The 18,056-nt window shown below is 38.0% G+C and overlaps 1 protein-coding gene across 1 annotated transcript; it reads right to left on the bottom strand.

The window, feature by feature from the left end:
- Positions 1 to 3,375: 3,375 nt before the first annotated feature.
- LOC128016158 (mitogen-activated protein kinase kinase kinase 2) lies at positions 3,376 to 17,702 on the bottom strand. Its single transcript, XM_052600596.1, has 17 exons — positions 17,202 to 17,702; positions 16,223 to 16,295; positions 15,964 to 16,079; positions 14,737 to 14,777; positions 13,906 to 14,005; positions 13,704 to 13,817; positions 13,507 to 13,603; positions 13,102 to 13,232; positions 12,921 to 13,000; positions 12,374 to 12,441; positions 12,182 to 12,274; positions 11,881 to 12,099; positions 11,131 to 11,279; positions 10,914 to 11,045; positions 8,585 to 8,714; positions 8,227 to 8,404; positions 3,376 to 7,873 (listed from the first exon to the last, which is right to left on the bottom strand). Exons 2-17 carry the CDS (start codon positions 16,224 to 16,226, stop codon positions 7,654 to 7,656), a joined length of 1,872 nt encoding a protein of 623 aa, XP_052456556.1. The 5' UTR covers positions 16,227 to 16,295; positions 17,202 to 17,702; the 3' UTR covers positions 3,376 to 7,653.
- Positions 17,703 to 18,056: the final 354 nt, after the last annotated feature.

The raw sequence follows: 18,056 nt of genomic DNA on the forward strand, positions 1-18,056 counted from the left end.
AGTCAGTTTCATATGGTAATAGGCATGGTACCTTTGCACAATAATTCTTACAAAAACTGAAACTTTATGTTGGAAAATGGGATATGAGAGCAACAATACACTCTATAAAAAAATGTTTAAGTGAGTTTGCGTTTTCTCAAAAGTGTAAAGTAAAATGAAATGAAAATTAATACAGTAATAGTCACTGTAAACAGGAAAGAAAGAATGATCAAACCTAAGGAAAGAATTTTATGTGTGTTTGAAAATGAGACGTGAGAGCACGTCTCAATTTGCTTTACAACAAACCAGGTTGAGAGCACAAATAAGTCCACAATAGCAGTATACATTATAAAAATACGGCATACATCATTTAAGGAAAGACTGCACACCAAGTGCACGCACATTTTAAACCAAACACAACAAATAAAAAAATATACACACAAACAGAGCCTAAACCGCGAGTCGCTTAATCATAGGAGCTCCCCGCTCACTTTATGTTGATTTTCTCCACAAAAGCAGGATACACCATACAATACCAGGTACAAATTTAATCTGCTTTAAATGTAAGGGATGCCAACATCAAATGTTGATTTAATGTAGTTATTCGAATTTAATTGATATATATATATATATATATATATATATATATATATATAAACACACACACACAGTTGCTTTGTTACAATGTACAGTACAGACCAAAAGTTTGGACACACCTTCTCATTCAAAGAGTTTTCTTTATTTTCATGACTATGAAAATTGTAGAGCCACACTGAAGGCATCAAGGGCTATTTGACCAAGAAGGAGAGTGATGGGGTGCACAGTCACCAGACCTGAACCCAATCGAGATGGTTTAGGGGTGAGCTGGACCGCAGACAGAAGGCAAAAGGGCCAACAAGTGCTAAGCATCTCTCGGGGAACTCCTTCAAGACTGTTGGAAGACCATTTCAGGTGACTACCTCTTGAAGCTCATCAAGAGAATGCCAAGAGTGTGCAAAGCAGGAATCAAAGCAAAAGGTGGCTACTTTGAAGAACCTACAATATGACATATTTTCAGTTGTTTCACACTTTTTTGTTATGTATATAATTCCATATATAATTCCACATGTGTTAATTCATAGTTTTGATGCCTTCAGTGTGAATCTCAATTTTCATAGTCATGAAAATAAAGAAAACTCTTTGAATGAGAAGGTGTGTCCAAACTTTTGGTCTGTACTGTATATTGTTAAAAGAATTATATAAAGGTGACATACACATTGTGTATATATATTTAAGTTCTGAGTCCTATGATCTTAAAAAGATGTTCATTGTAATATATATATATATATATATATATATATATATATATATATATAGACTCACCTAAAGGATTATTAGGAACACCATACTAATACTGTGTTTGACCCCCTTTCGCCTTCAGAAGTGCCTTAATTCTACATGGCATTGATTCAACAAGGTGCTGAAAGCATTCTTTAGAAATGTTGGCCCATATTGATAGGATAGAATCTTGCATTTGATGGAGATTTGTGGGATGCACATCCAGGGCACGAAGCTCCCGTTCCACCACATCCCAAAGATGCTCTATTGGGTTGAGACCTGGAGACTATGGGGGCCATTTTAGTACAGAGAACTCATTGTCATGTGAAAGAAACCAATTTGAAATGATTCGAGCTCTGTGACATGGTGCATTATCCGGATAGAAGTAGCCATGGGTACATGGTGGTCATAAAGGGATGGACATGGTTAGAAACAATGCTCAGGTAGGCCGTGGCATTTAAACGATGCGTAGTTGGCACTAAGGGGCCTTAAGTGTGCCAAGAAAACATCCCCCACACTATTACACCACCACCACCACCAGCAGCCTGCACAGTGGTAACAAGGCATGATGGATCCATGTTCTCATTCTGTTTACGCCAAATTCTGACTCCATCTGAATGTCTCAACAGAAATCGAGACTCATCAGACCAGGCAACATTTTTATAGTCTTCAACTGTCCAATTTTGGTGAGCTCATGCAAATTGTAGCCTCTTTTTCCTATTTGTAGTGGAGATGAGTGGTACCCGGTGGGGTCTTCTGCTGTTGTAGCCCATCAGCCTCAAGGCTGTGTGTGTTGTGGCTTCATACCTCGGTTGTAACGAGTGATTATTTCAGTCAAAGTTGCTCTTCTATCAGCTTGAATCAGTCGGCCCATTCTCCTCCGACCTCTAGCATCAACAAGGCATTTTCGCTCACAGGACTGCCGCATACTGGATGAAAATCCCAGTAACTGAGCAGATTGTGAAATACTCCGACTGGCCCCTCTGGCACCAACAACCATGCCACGCTCAAAATTGCTTAAATCACCTTTCTTTCCCATTCTGACATTCAGTTTGGAGTTTAGGAGATTGTCTTGACCATGACCACACCCCTAAATGCATTGAAGCAACTGCCATGTGATTGGTTGATTAGATAAGTGCATTAATGAGAAATTGAACAGGAGTTCCTAATAATCCTTTAGGTGAATGTATATATATATATATAGAGAGAGAGAGAGAGAGAGAGAGGGAGAGAGAGAGTGTGTGTGTACTGGTCCTTCTATATGCTGCTGTATATATATTTCCACTTGAATTTTTTGTCCTATAACGAGTGAGAGAAACCTGACAGCTTTGAACCCTAAAATACATAAAATTAAAATAAAAACATAATTGTAGTAAAATAAACTAGGAAAAAAGGAAATAGAATGCCATGGATATGAATATGAATGCATTCTACAAAATAGTGCGAGTAAAACTGTCACACATGAATCAATGTTAAAAGATTCAAAATATTTACATTTCAAACAAATGTCATTCCTTTGAACTCTATTCATAAACTAACCCTGAATAACCTGTATCACAGAACCTACAAAAATATTAAACAGCACTACTGTTTTCAACATTGATATCCATAAACAAAAAGTGTAAGCACTAAATTAGTATTTTATAATGATTTCTGAAAGATCACGTGACACTAAAGGCTGGAGTAATGATGGTTACAACTTTGCAGGAATAAATTACATTTTAAAATGTATTCAAATAAAAAAGTTATTTTAAGTTGTAATTATATTTTACAAGATCACATTTTTTACTGTATTTTTTAAATCAAATAAATAAAACCCTGTGTATCAGAGACTTCTTTCAAAAAGTTTTAGTTTTTGTTTTAAAACCTCATCGACCACAAACTTTTGCAAGCTATGGCAACATTATATATATAGAGCTATTTGTAACTCTAAAAATACATGACTATAAGATGTACTACATTTCCAAGACTTTTTCTAGGCTTTTCCCTGATCATTTTAGGCTTTTCTTGCAAATTAGTAATTGCTGATAAATGTACTGCAGCATAATCTTGAAATCAATCAATCAATATAACATCATGAAATGTGAAATAAATATCTTTTATTATTTATTTTCATCATCATTAGCAACACTTTACAAAGTGCCAGCTGTCATAGACAATCTCATGATGTCATCCTGCAAAAAAGGCTGATCAGTCCTGCCATCAGCAGACCACAGAGACCTGGTGGGCCTTTATGATACCAATCATGCTTAAAATTTTGAGTAAAAAAAAAAAAAAAGAGAGAAATAAAAATATATAGATATATATTTAAAAAAAAATATGCGTACCACTGATATACAGATTTGATATAAACAGGCTTATTGGTCACAAACCAAATTGAATTACAAACATGGCTTTTCTCATACATAGACAAAGAGGACAAACAGATATAGATATAAGTTCTGTACCAGATACTGTCTAAAAACAAAAACCATACTTTTCATTTCAGAGTTCTAATCTTCTTTTGTTTTCGTCTCGGTTTTTACTTTTCTGTCATCAGTTGTACAGGGCACAAGGCATTAAGTGCGCTGCTAATAATCTCACTCAACCAGAACACAGAAAAGACGTCTCAATGAAACAGACAAACACACTCAGACAATAACACACTCACACAAACAAATACAAAGTGCATTCATGACCCTGGAGTGGCAGCAGTGGCGGGTTTCGCTGAATCCAGCCCGTCTGAATTAAGGGAGAACTTCCTGTAATTACTTTCGGAAATAAACAATGCATTCTGCAGCTATGGGACTCTATTGGGAAACCAGAGAGAGATTTCAAAGTAAAATGTATCTACACGCAAATAGTTGAATGATGCCACCTAGTGGTGAAAACTAAAATCTGGCATTATATTCCAGTAGGAAGATTCTCAATTTGCTTTACAACAAACCAGGCCAGGATACCAGTCATGTTGGTCCAAGTCAGTTTCTTTGGCACCAGTCAGCATTTAGACGTTCAGCTCCTTATTTTCTAATTCTGAACTTACAAAAACCAACATCGTTCGTCTGTTAATTTCGCAAGTGTGTTTGTTTGAGGAACAAGTTGCAGCATAACAGAGGCAATGTTTACCTCAAACATAAGAAGACTTTACGTCAGTGAGTGACCATGTGACCAACCGAACCAACAAAGCTGGTAACCAGGGCAAGCGTTTGATCTCATATCCGCATGAACAGAAAACAAGCATTCACACAAGCTCACACGTCGCTACAGAATGACCGACGAACACTGGCAAACGTATTAAAATCAGTGTAAAAATCATGGTCTCAAAATGTGCAAACATTTCAGCATCAAAAGAACATTTGAACAGTACATACATTACAAACATACACTGCCTACTTTTTGTGTAGTATGTCTGTACACCATCTGAACGAGTAATGCTTAAAATTAAATTAATGTGGCTTTAGTTCTACGAACTGGCACTTTAAACCTCTACAGACCAGGAAAGTTAGCTCGTTATACTGGGTGCGGAGAAATTCCTTCAAATACTGCCACAGAAACCCAGTTTGGCAACAGCTGGACCAAATCACATGGCATCTTAAAAACACATAAAAAAAGCTGCAAGGTGCAAGAGCAAGCAAAGTTTGCCTGCCTGTGTTTAAATGACTGAAGGGCCTCGGATAGAGAACTACTAATAAAGTAGATCTATTGTGTGAGCGGGTCTTCCATGTCCTCCACTCACAGATATCATGATCCGGAACAGCCGCATGAAATCATTCCCAAGTAACTACACAGTGGAGGTAGACTTACTTTGTCACTAACAGAAAACTGGAAACGTTTGCCTGGAGTGTGAAAAACGAGTACCACATGCAGACTCATTGCTATAGTTACCCTTACTTACAGCAAAAAGCTGGTTCTTTCACATTGTCACAATCTACAGATACAGCGTTCACACAGGACGTGTTCTTACACTGAAACGCTAGAAAGATCACATTTGAAAAGAATGGTTATAGATGTGTTCGTTGTTTTAATCGAACAATGAGAGGCGAGCACATGGGTCAATGGCAAATAATAGCATTCATGATTCTTCAAAATGCATTCATGTTGGTTTCATGAGTTAGTTTCATTTCTTTAAAGAAAAAAAAGGTGTAACCAATAACATTCCTTGAGTACATGAGTAGTGTATATTTTAATCATTATATTATATATATTAACTATATATATTTAATTTAAAAAAATCTAAATTTTCAAGTAAAAAAAAGATTTTATTAAATGTATTATTTTTAAATGACATTTTTACTCATTTACATCAAGTTTTTTGAACACTAAATTAGCCGGTCATAAAAATAGATGGTCATAAATATTTTAAGAGTATGTATATAAAATAATTTCCTGATTTAAGTGTTTTTTTCTTCCATATTTCAGCATGTTGCTTTAGCACAGCTTTGATTTAGCAAACAACAGTGAAGAAATTTTGTACAAATATTTATTTTACTTAAGTTCTTCTTAAAAAATAAAATAATAATATTTGAAGTCTGCTTAGTAAAATAATTTTAATTAATATATGTTATTGACCCACGTGTTAAATAAACCAATTATTTACAGATTGCGCAAACAGAACATAAGAATGTGTCCCGTGTGAACGGACATTAAATATGAAGCTCATTCTTATTCTCAGGTCACTACAAGTAAGCAATATGAAATCACTGCTTAAATTTGAAGTGTGTTTACATTCTATGATTATTAAATTAAAATATGCGTATGTAAAAACAATAGTACTATACTCTCATATCTATGAGAGGGAATAATAAATAGCTTTCTAATTAAGAATGGCAGATTGTGACACAAAGAATAAAAGAAAACAAACCCACTGGAATAAGGGAGGAGAAAGGGTAACCCCAAAAGGTACGCAAGCACGCCATCTGAAAACAGGCACCGCAGAACAACGTGGAGGAAATATCTCTGAATGAGAATTGAACAGCAATTATTCAGGAGTGCTCACTAGCAGGGAGTGTGTAACCAAGTGCTGACAGAGTGTGAACGGGTGAAATGTCCTGTCCCAAGGCATCGTGGGATAGCGAGGTTCATTTATAGGCAAACCGTTAAGTACTATCAAGTGCTGAGTATTGTTACAATTTGTGAAATTCCACATATTCTGAAACCTAGGGATGTACATTAGATTGAGAACATCTGATGAGAACAACTGGAACATCAGACGTCTGGTATGGAAAATATCAGCAGAGAGGATCCAGGTTGTGTAGTCTTGACTAGAAGTGCACTTACAGTGTCAACTTTCATACGGAGAGCAAGGAATCAGATCAATGTAAAATGTAAAATGTCCATGTACTAAACCCTGGCTGTGTGGTCTGTGTTTTTCTTCTTGCTTTGGTGAAGGTGTATTCAACCTGCCTACCTGATCAGATTGAAGTGTACGGCACTGTGTTAAGAGAATGCACAGGTGAACCAGCAAAGGGGGAAAAGGCAGAGGCTGCTCATGCTGACCTAGAAACAGTACGAAGAGCCAAACTGTCCTAAATAATTCCAGTACAGACCAAAGTTAGAACGACTTGTGAGTAGCTGTGCATTAAACTTATAAAATTCTAGAAAAATGACTGGACTCTTAAAGCAGAATACAATAAAAAGAGGAAGGGGAAGTTGTAAAAAAGGCACACAGTAAAAACAGAAACTAAGCAGAAACGGGTACAAGATCCTGACCAATTCTAGAGCTAGACAGAGCGAATACACTCCAGTGTGTGGTTGCAATCAGAAGGTGAGAGAGTTCAGCATACATAACTGTTTGTACAGCATAGTGAGTGTATCTACAGTAAGATTTTTGATCAGAGTTCACGTACGTGTGTGTGTGTGTTCTAAGAGGACTGTGCAAGAAAATGAGAACTTTTCGAAGCCATGACAGCCGGGCTGGAGAGTCCTTTGCATCCTGTCATCTATTCTGTTTCCTTTTATCCTTTAGCAGCGTATTGGTGTACCTGCCTTGCTCTGGGGATGACATTCCAAGATCTTTCTGCATTAACCCAGTGCATCCAGAACCCAATCAGATATCCCAGATCAAAGCATTAAAAAATTAATAAAAGAAACCCCTTAAAAGACAATTTCCTCTAGTTTTTTGGGGGGGTACCGATTTCCGTTAGTCTTTAGGGGTACTTACCCGAGTGAAATTAAGGTGCAATGTTTTTATACGGAATCAAGCTGCTCCAAATTACCCTCCTGCCCCAGCAGAGGAGTGAGATTAGGCCACTGCCCTCTTTGCTATGCACTCCAGTCCAGGTAGGGGCTTGTAGGCCTGCTGGGAGGAGTCTCAAAAGGGAGTGGTCCTACAGACACTTATGGAAGTCTCTGAGTGGTCAGAGATGGAAGGGGGAGTGGCTAGTGGACAAAAGTGTGCCGTAATAGGTCCTCAGCAGCGGGACGCTGTTTTGTCTCCACAAAAACCCTTTTAAGGAAATCGTGACAGTGGTCCGACACGTGAGGCGGCAGAGTGGGGTTAGTGGGCTGTGTGGCGATTTTAAAAATGGCTGCCATTGCTTCGTACTCCGCCCAGGGCGGCCGCTGAGTCAGCATCTCCACAACAGTACAGCCGATGCTCCTGGAATCAGAGTGGTATTACCATCATTCTTAATGTGAGATATACAAAAACATATACAGATCTTTGCTAATAGTGTTCTTTCAATGTGATAGAAACAGGACAGTCTTTTTTTATGCTGAACCTGGGCCATCAGATCTCCTTATTGTCGAGGCCCACAAGTATCACAATTTCAGCTTAAAAGGCTTTAATTCATACCGAAATGGAAATAGCAGTTCAGTATGTGTCACCTGAGAGAAGTATGTCCTTTCGCCATCGAATTAAGTCATTTCAATTAAAAATTAGTAGGTAAAAACAAATTGTAAAAAATGAAACATGCATGGATAAGTAGTTTTATTTCATGCAGACTGGCTTACCAGATATCAGCTTTCCTGCCGTAGCCCTCTCCGCTGATGACCTCTGGGCTCATCCAGTAAGGTGTACCTGTCACTGACTTGATGCCTGTTCCGGACAAGCAGATGGTCTGGAGCCGCCGACTCGCTCCAAAGTCACCCAGCTTCACATTACCTGCAGAGTCCCGAAGGATATTGGCACCTATATGGATGAAAGAACAGGACATGTAAATGCAGATTAGAAGTTAGAGACATTTAAAGGACAGTTATAAAAGAAGTTTGAGTGCTACATGTATTGCATCTAAACCGTGTATACATAAATACATATAAAAAAAACTATTGAGTTCATAATAACTGACAACATCACATGCAGTTGGTTCACCTTTGATATCTCTGTGGACAATCATGTTACTGTGAAGGTAGCACACGCCTTCTAGTATCTGCCGTGTATATTTACGCGTGACATTCTCCGTCAGAGCACCGTAAGACTTCAGCTGGTCTTTAATGGAACCCTATGGAACAGAACATTTTCATTTCAAAAGGAAGACAAGACATGACTGCAACTAGTTTCTCTCTCAAAAAAATAAATAAAATATTTACAAGGATAAATCAAAATTAATGTCTCTATTACTGAATCGCAATCAGTCATGTCTGATTTGAAAAGAACTAAGAACTGTTGTGTTTATTTACGGTTTCTGAGATCATCAAAATAATTACCACAACAATCTACTTAAACATACACATTCAGATATTTGTGTAACATTTTAATTTGTAAAAATACTACTGATTATTTTAGGATACTAGGGCTGCTTGATTATGGCAAAAGTCATAAATCACGATTATGACCAAATATATATATATTAGGGGTGTAACGATACGCGTATTCGTATTGAACCGTTCGGTACAACGCTTTCGGTTCGGTACGCGGTACGCATTATGTATACCGAACGGTTCGTTGGAGTAATTAATTATATTTTAAAAAAAAAAAAAAGAGAGAGAGAGAAATATAATGATATGCGTTCAACAAGGTAGCCCAATAACCCAAACAACGTAACAGGCAACGCCCCTGACACTCCCGAAGAAGAAAAAAACACCATCTTATATGTTTATGTTAGGGTACTACTCAGCAGGCGCTCGCTCACTCAGTACGCGCTGAAGGCTCGTTGCAAAATAGCCAATGCGTTTAACAGACTAGAAATGAGAAGATCCTCCAATAACCAACAGGTCTGGTGTTTGGGTGCACTTTGGATTCCCTTTAAGCTATAATGGTGATGGCAAGAGAGTGGTGGATAAAAAAACAACGGTATGTCGCATCTGCAACATGACAGGGTACACCAGCGGGAAAAAAAAAAAAAAAAAAAAAAAACACCAGCGGGAATATCTGGGATATATGCGTCAGTACTATCTGGGAAAAGACGAAAAAAAGGAGAAACATGCACGCAGCAAACTATCCCTGCAGCATTTAGACACTATAGCTTACAGGGAATCCAACCCAAACACCAGACCTGTTGGTTATTTTAGGATCTTATATTTCTGGTCTGTTAAAGGCATTCGACATTTTGCAACGAGCCTTCAGCGCGTGCTGAGTGAGCGAGCGCCTTAGGGGCCGTTCACATATCGTGCCTAAAAACGCATGGAAAACGTTAAGCGCGTCTTTCTCCTCCTTTCCAAAGCGCTTGGGCAGAAGCGCTCATGAGGCGTCTGTCTTTGCTAAGCAACAATGACGTGCTCTCTCCATGAGACGCGGAAATTTCAGCGAAGGATAAATGGATTTGCAGCTCTAAAAATCGCTTGCAGTAGCTCTGCTACTAAATTTATTTCAAAATTGCAATCCATATACAACTATGATCAGCTGATCCTTCATCTTGGCTGAGCTCTCAACGTTGTTACGGGAAAGGATGAAGCTGATTGGTTAGTTCTTGTCACATGACCCGCGGTGCGCTTGCGGCATTCTGAAAAGTTGAGATGTTTTTACATTTTGCTGTATCTAAAACGTATCGAACCGAACCGAACCGAACCGTGACATCAGTGTATCGTATCGAACCGAACCGTGAATTTTGTGAACCGTTACACCCCTAATATATATATATTTATATTTATATATATATATGTGTGTGTGTGTGTGTGTGTATATATACATACATACACACACACATATGTACACACACACAAAAACACACTTTTACACGTATTTTCATTTTCAATAGTTTACATTCGCTTATTACATAACCAACAAGAGTTTTCGTGAATAATCACCAAGTGCCGCATTTTTGCGTATATTTGACCGTTTAGCCAAGCAACTTAAGCTAAAGGTTGACTGTACATGTCCTAGTTCTGTTCTGTCTCTGAGCACATGCACAGAAATCCTCCTGAGGAACAGTGCAACTTCTCTTTTGTGCTTTTAAAAACATGAATAAATCTATTCAACTTCAATAAATCAAGCACGTCCCATTTTGCAAAAGTCACGTTACATTATTATACTGATTTGCACGTGAAATCAGGCTTCTACTGAGGATGCAAGCGCACCACTGGAAAGGGAATGGAACGGGGCGTGATAATTGCTTTACTCCAATTCTATTTTCATAATCGTTGGAGGCCAAAATCAAAACTCTTATTTCGATTAATTGCACAGCTCTCCAACGCTGCAAATCCTTTAGAAAACAAAGTTAGCATACAAGAACATGTGTTCAAGTGAATTAGCACATACTTACCCCAGGCATGTACTCCATAAAGATAGAAAGAGTTCTTTCATGCGTGTCCCGCAAGCAGCCGTAGTACTGTACAATGCGCTCATGGAAAAGATTTTTCAGCAGTTGAATCTCACACTCCAGAGCACTCACCTCCTGAACACACATCCAAACCACAATAAGTGCAAAGGTTCACACAGACACCACATTAACTTTACAAAGCCTGAAAAACAACGTTCACCTTGCTGGTTTCTGGGCTATCTGGATCAAACTGCACCTGTTTAACAGCCAGTTCTCTTCCAGTGTCTGCATCGTAGCATAGAAACACTCGCCCAAATGCTCCTTGCCCCAAAAGCTTCCCTAGACGCCAGTTTGTAGGAGCCCGAGGGGCTATACACAAAGAAAAGAGATGATTTGACTGAGATTAACAGCAGTTTCCCCTCTGGTTTTTGACCAATTCATTTAAATTAATTTTTTTGCTAGATTTCTATTTACCATATTTTTCGGACTATAAGTCGCACCTGAGTATAAGTCGCATCAGTCCAAAAATAGCCATGATGAGGAAAAAAACACGTAAGTCACACTGGACTATAAGTCGCATTTATTTAGAACCAAGAAAAAACATTACTGTCTACCCTCTCGCGGCTGTAGACGGTAATGTTTTCTCTTGGTTTCGTTTCTCTTGGTTCATGTCAAATTAATTTTTATAAATAAGTCGCACCTGACTATAAGTCGCAGAACCAGCCAAACTATGAAAAAAGAGTGTGACATAGTCTGAAAAATACAGTATAATATTTATATTTTAATGTGCTTTTACATGTAATTTATTCCTGTGATGGCAAAGCTGAATTTTCAGTAGACTTCCGGTCTTCAATGTCACATGATTCTTCAGAAATCAGCCTTATATGCTGATATGGTGCTCAATTAACATTTCTTATTATCCCAGATTAAAAAAACAACAGAATTCTCCTCTAAGCCTAAATCCACTCACAGCGGCTTGGAGGGCTGGTGTCCATGACTGAGAGAGTGGGGTTGGAGGTGGGCTCTATGTCGCTGCCGCGGCGTCTGCGACCCAGTTCCTCTAGCTCAGGAGTGAAGATGCTGCTTCCACTGCTAGTGCTGGGGCTCCTCTGCTCAGTTGGGCTGAAACTTACCGGAGAACGAAAATCATGAGCTTGTGTCCGCCGCGCCCTCGGAAAGGTCTTTCGTCCTGAGTGGAGAAAGATGATCCAATTTAGGAACAGAGTGATTTTGCTTTTTGGAAAAATGGCCACGGTCCAACATAACCTCACCATCGCTGTAGTCGTGCAGACCAAACGAGATGGGATATCGCCTAGGATAGGTTCCTCCCTTCCCTGTTTTTTCAAACACTGGTATATCATACTCTGTGAAACATAGCAGAAATAATTAAGATAAGACTTCGAAATGCAAACTAATGTATTCATGTGCCATCAAAGCTGAAAGAAAGATCAGCAACAGCTTACCAGGGAACTCTTGATGGTTATCAGGGTAGCTCAGGGCTCGAGGCATACGGGATTTGGGATAGGCATCACTGTAAGAGATGAGAAAAAAAAAAAAAAAACACTATTACAATTTAACTACAAGCATGAGCTGTACATTACGCTTTAAAATTTTGGAGTCAGTCAGATCTTAAAGAAGTCTCTCATGCTCACCAAGGCAGAATTCATTTGAAAAAAAAAAAAGGCAGAAATTATTTTATATAATTTAATATTTAATACAACTAATTTGGTTAAATATTATTGCAATTTCAAATTTCAATAATATGTAATTTATTCCTGTGATGCAAAGCTCAATTTTCAGTCTTCAGTATCACATGATCCCTAGAAATCATTCTAAAATGCTGATTCGTTGCTTAAGAAACACTCATTCTTATTATTAATGTTGATTCTTAACTGCTAGGCTGCGTAATACCTTTACTGACATGCTAAAGGAATTCTGTGAATATAAATTCAGTCTGTCTTCTATAATAGTTTGATTGTGGCTGCATGTGTGCGTCAGTTAGAAGTTAACCTGTCAAGTGGACTGTCCAATGAAGGACAGCTGCCTGAAGCTGAATTCTCAGGACTGCTCATAGACAAAGGATCCAGCATCTATAGAGATAGAGACAGGAACAGATAAATGAGCAATCAGGACACAATGCTACAGATCAGTACACCCACATCAGCTCAACCAGATGTGTTAGACTTCATACCTGGTCCATGCTCTCTGGTATGAATTCGCCCTCACTGTTGATGCTTGTGAAAGAGCCGTTTCTGGCCACCTGCTGCAGAGCATCAGGAATATATCCTGGAGGAGGAGAGCTACGATCGGTTGACTGAGATCCTGGAGAAGCAGCAAGAGAAAAAAAAAACACATCACGCACTTTAGAATCTGAATAGAATAGAGTCAGGTAGATCAAGATGTGGGATTGAAAAGTAAAAGTGATTTGTCTAATCAGGAGGAGAAAAATGGAATGTCATTTCAGATAAGAGTAAGTCACTATATTTTACTAAAACACTATGAAGATATGTTTTTCTTTCAAAGAATGGGCATTAATTTTAATTTAATGTTGATTTATGTCAAGGAGGCAATTAAAAAAAAACTGAATGCAACCCACCAATGAGTGCCAGCATGTTCTTTTTATCTGCAACACTAAAGTCTGTGTTGTCCAGGTTCTCACGAGCTGGCAACAGGTCTTTACTGGAGACAGAGTTCTGAAAGCACAAGAACATTTGAAACATTTAGCTTTTAGATTAGGTCACAGGTCTCAGACTAGCACTTTTTCTCTGAACGGGGTTTATAATGCCCACTGACTTGAGTACAGGAGGGGAGCACCAGCAGGATTTTTAGGCTCTTCATATGCACCGAGCGATCCAGCAGCTCCACAGCTTTATCCAGATCATCCTGAGTACTCAACGGAATCACAAGCTACAGGGCAGAGAAAAGGAAAAGAGGCATATATAAAAACATTCAAATAAATATATCATAAATATGATAAAGCTGTAGCACTCTTTACCTCATTATTGGTGTAATGCAGGTCCATGCTCTGCCCAAACGCTACTTTAGCTTTGGTGCTCAGATCTTCCAGACTGACGGGTCGAGGGAACTGCAGGATCCTTAAGTGACACACAATAAATCATAAACCACACCATCATCTGCTGCTTTGACAGAAACAAGCAAATGGTTCCTCCAAATACATTCTCTAATAATTACATAATTAGGTTTGTATTAAAGCTATCGTGAGTGCAAGTGTTGGGGAAAGCTACTTTTAAAAGTTATGCATTATGATATTGCACTACTCCATAAAAAAAAGTAACTAATTGCATTACTTAGTTACTTTTCATGGCAAGTAATGCATTACATTAATATTGTGTTACTTTTTGTCACCTGGGGTGGGCTTAATCATTTAAAAAGTTATATTTTGGCAACAATAAAGGCATTTTTAACCACTATGAGAATTTAACCTGAGAATTGTACATTTAAAAATCATGTGTTGCTTTTCTAGTTCATAATGAATAAATAATAATAAAAGGTTTTTGGTTCTTAAGTCTTTGCATACACACCCAGATGCACACAAACACATGACTTCCCCAAAACTACATCACTAATTAACTAACGCTTACTAAATAAGGAGCCCTTTAGTTAATTTGGCTTAGAACAAAATATTTTATGTAAAGTGATCCTAAAGGACTGGGAATAATATTCCAGGTTCGGAGCAGCTGACACGACATCCATCACACAGCGTTTACAGGGCTCTGTCGGACAGGTTTAATTAAGAGAAACCTCTAGAGGGAAGTGCTAAAAATAGGAAGTGATGTAGAGCAGAAGCAGGAATTGTGGTCACTACCTCTTCTCTCCTCTGTACTCAAACTTCACCCTTACATCATTCTGTGGACAAGAAAGCACAGTTTCACCCATCTATCAATGCACACCATTTCTTATTCACAACAGTATGAGATAGCACTGGGCCACACAGAAAATATTCAATATAAATTTATATTCACAATTATATTTGTGTGAACTAGAAAATAAGCAACAATTTGAATATCACAATGATTTTAGTACACTTCTTAATTTGGCTGTGACTGTGTTGATATATTATATTCATCCATCCTTGTCTCACAGCTCTGTTAATACAGAGCACCTCTTTTTGAAAATTTTGGAGGTGGGGTGGGGGGCATTAAAGGGGTAGTTCACCCAAAAATTAAAACTATCCCATGATTTACTCACCCCCAAGCCTTCCTGGGTGTATATGACTTTCTTATTTCAGAATAATATAATGGAGTTATATTAAAAATATCCTGGCTCTTCCCAGCTTAATAAGGGCAGTGAATAGTGGTCAAGATTTTGAAGCAAAATAAAGTGCATGAATCCATCATAAAAAGTGCTCCACACGGCTGAATAAAGGCCTTCTGAGCAGAACTGATGCATTTGTGTAAGAATATGGCACTATTTACTGTCATTATAAAGCTGGGAGGAGCCTGGACAACTGTATTTGTCATATACAATGTATATATATACATACACACCTAGGATGTCTTGAAAAAATGGGTAATTTTTGGGTGGACTGTCCTTTAAAGTTGATCATTTCCAGTAATGAGTTAAAATTTTTATAAATACATAATGGCTAAAAGAAAATGTAGGTTACATTCACAAGACTGTTACAGTATTTCACATCTTGCATTTCACATATTGGGTCTACTTAGGCTGTTCAACACAAGCTCTTTAGTTTAAATGAAAGGCTCTTCAGACTAAAAATTAAAACAGAAATATTGAAATAAAATGTTGCATAATTTTAAACAAGCTGAAAAATATCAAGACATTTTAACTACATAGTCCTCTAGTATGAAGGCCTGTGTACAGCTAAATGATGTAATCAGACTTATTTAACTGTGGTCACATTTACAGTGTCCACCTTATTTTTCAACATAGTAAGCCGTTTTCTGTGACTCTGAACTTATAATACCCATTTGTCATAATGCGTTTTATTCTAAATTGAGAGAACAGTTTTTTTCTTTAAAAAAAAAAAAAAGTAGCTGGTGCCGATGCGAATGACAAAAGAGTCCAAGCAGACCTGGTTCTTGGGAGAGGAGGCCTTGGGTTTGCCCAGGTCAGACAGACCAGATGGTCGACTGGATCGATGCAGCACCGCCAAGTCTTCCATGATGGAATTCAGGGCCTCCTGCTCATCTACAAGGTATTTTTAAAACAAATGTTCATTATAATTATGGATTCTCAATATAAACAAAGATTGCATCCTTTGTACTTCTAATAGATGAAAATGATTTCAGTATTTTGACAATTTGGCAAAAAAAAAAAAACTGAGCACATACCCATTTTCACAGATCACTGGTTCACCCAGGAGTAAAGGAAAGAGGATTCTCCCATGAAATGGGATCCTTTCTCCTACACAAGAAAACAACATATTTATTAAATAAATAATTGCGTTATTCATTAATAAGATTAACGTGAAATATTCGCGTGAAGTGACAATAAATCATTCAAAATCTATAAAGACTACAGTGAAATCACTGCCACTAAATTGTTCTCGGTTACTACAGAACAGCAAAAAGTGAGAAACATTTTTGGGTGAACTGTTCCTTTAAAAGACCCAAATACTACTTCAGCTGGCAAAATCGGTCAAAATCATGAATGACGCTAGACGACAGCAGCAGCTAGTTTGACTGATATACACACACAACTATTTGATTAAAATATCTAAAGAACAAGAAAATGTCAAATTACAGATAAATAGCTTGCTTATCAGATAAGTCATAAGTCCTAAGATAGGGTTCTACCTGTTTTTAATACAGTCTATGTTTCTAATGTTACCTCATTCATAACCATGTATGACAGTTTGAGTAAAATATAGTAACAACTTACAAAATTAAACATAATATGATGAACAGTAAAATAATATTTCAGTTAATGTATAGATAACCTTTAACGGCAGACAAAGCTAATAAACAAGCTATGTTTAAGTGGTTAGCTCGCGAGCACCTGTCAAAACTATGGCAGGTCAAAGTTACCCAAATGTGATTACATACTGATATTCTACTGAGTTCACAATGCCATTTAGTATTCAATTTAGTCTCGTCTGCACCAAGACACAATACTGAATATAACTACGGCCCGTAATCATATTTATAAACACATTTAGCCGCTTAGCTCTCTAGGCCAAAATTAGCATTGAGCCAAGATGCTAACGACTTTAAACAGCTAACTGAGTGATTTTGATGGGCTTAGGTAACTAAAATTTCTTTATCATTCAGTCTCCTAATAAAACAAATAAAACAAAAAGCATTTGATCACCTGGGTGAGCTTGGTCCGTTCACTTCCTCATCCACAGATATGAGGCCTCGAGACGAATCTGACACTCTGACAGACTCAATTAAACGACATCAACTTTAGTCCAAGGCCTGAATACACGGCCAAATCATCTCCCGCTGACTCCAACGCACTTTACAAGTTGGTGAAAGCTGCTGCAGCGATCCCAGGCGAGTTTTTCGGAAGAAAAACCCTAATCATCAACCGCTAACCGGGGTTTGTTTACATTGGATTCAACGCGCCCCCCGACCCAACGAATATCAACTACTGTCAATTAAGACTGAGGGTAGAATATTGAGATTCACGATCTAAAACGATAGCTATGCCCAAGCATGAGAAGGTATGGTCAGAAAATGAATTCAAAATAGCGTACAACAAATTTAGCAAAAGATGTTAGATATTAAGTACACTTAAAAACACACGCAGACACACACACACTACTTTTAGGACAGCACCGCTGACTCAAACAACTCACGTGTCTCCACAGCGCCATCTGTCGACTGACACCTAACGAATGCCTCGGATCCTAGACGTTTATACCTAGATACCTCATTTGACCGCTTTACATCGAAGACCTCTACGTGCTAGGAGCTGTCGAATGGGGAATCTATCTATACATATCTATGCTTCGGATGGCCAGAGACTCGCAGTATCGAGTTCTAGCCATTCCGAGAATGTGGTTCGCTTCCTCTCGACCAATCAGAACTTGGGCTTCTTGTTAAATAAAGGTGCATTCACGCTATATCGGAATTCCCGTAATTACTAAATTTCAGCTTGTAAAATGCGTTCACGTCATTTTAGAACTCGTAATTACAACTTGTGAACCGGGAGGTTACTGAG

Source organism: Carassius gibelio, chromosome A6 (assembly GCF_023724105.1).
Source record: "Carassius gibelio isolate Cgi1373 ecotype wild population from Czech Republic chromosome A6, carGib1.2-hapl.c, whole genome shotgun sequence".
NCBI lineage: Eukaryota > Metazoa > Chordata > Actinopteri > Cypriniformes > Cyprinidae > Carassius > Carassius gibelio.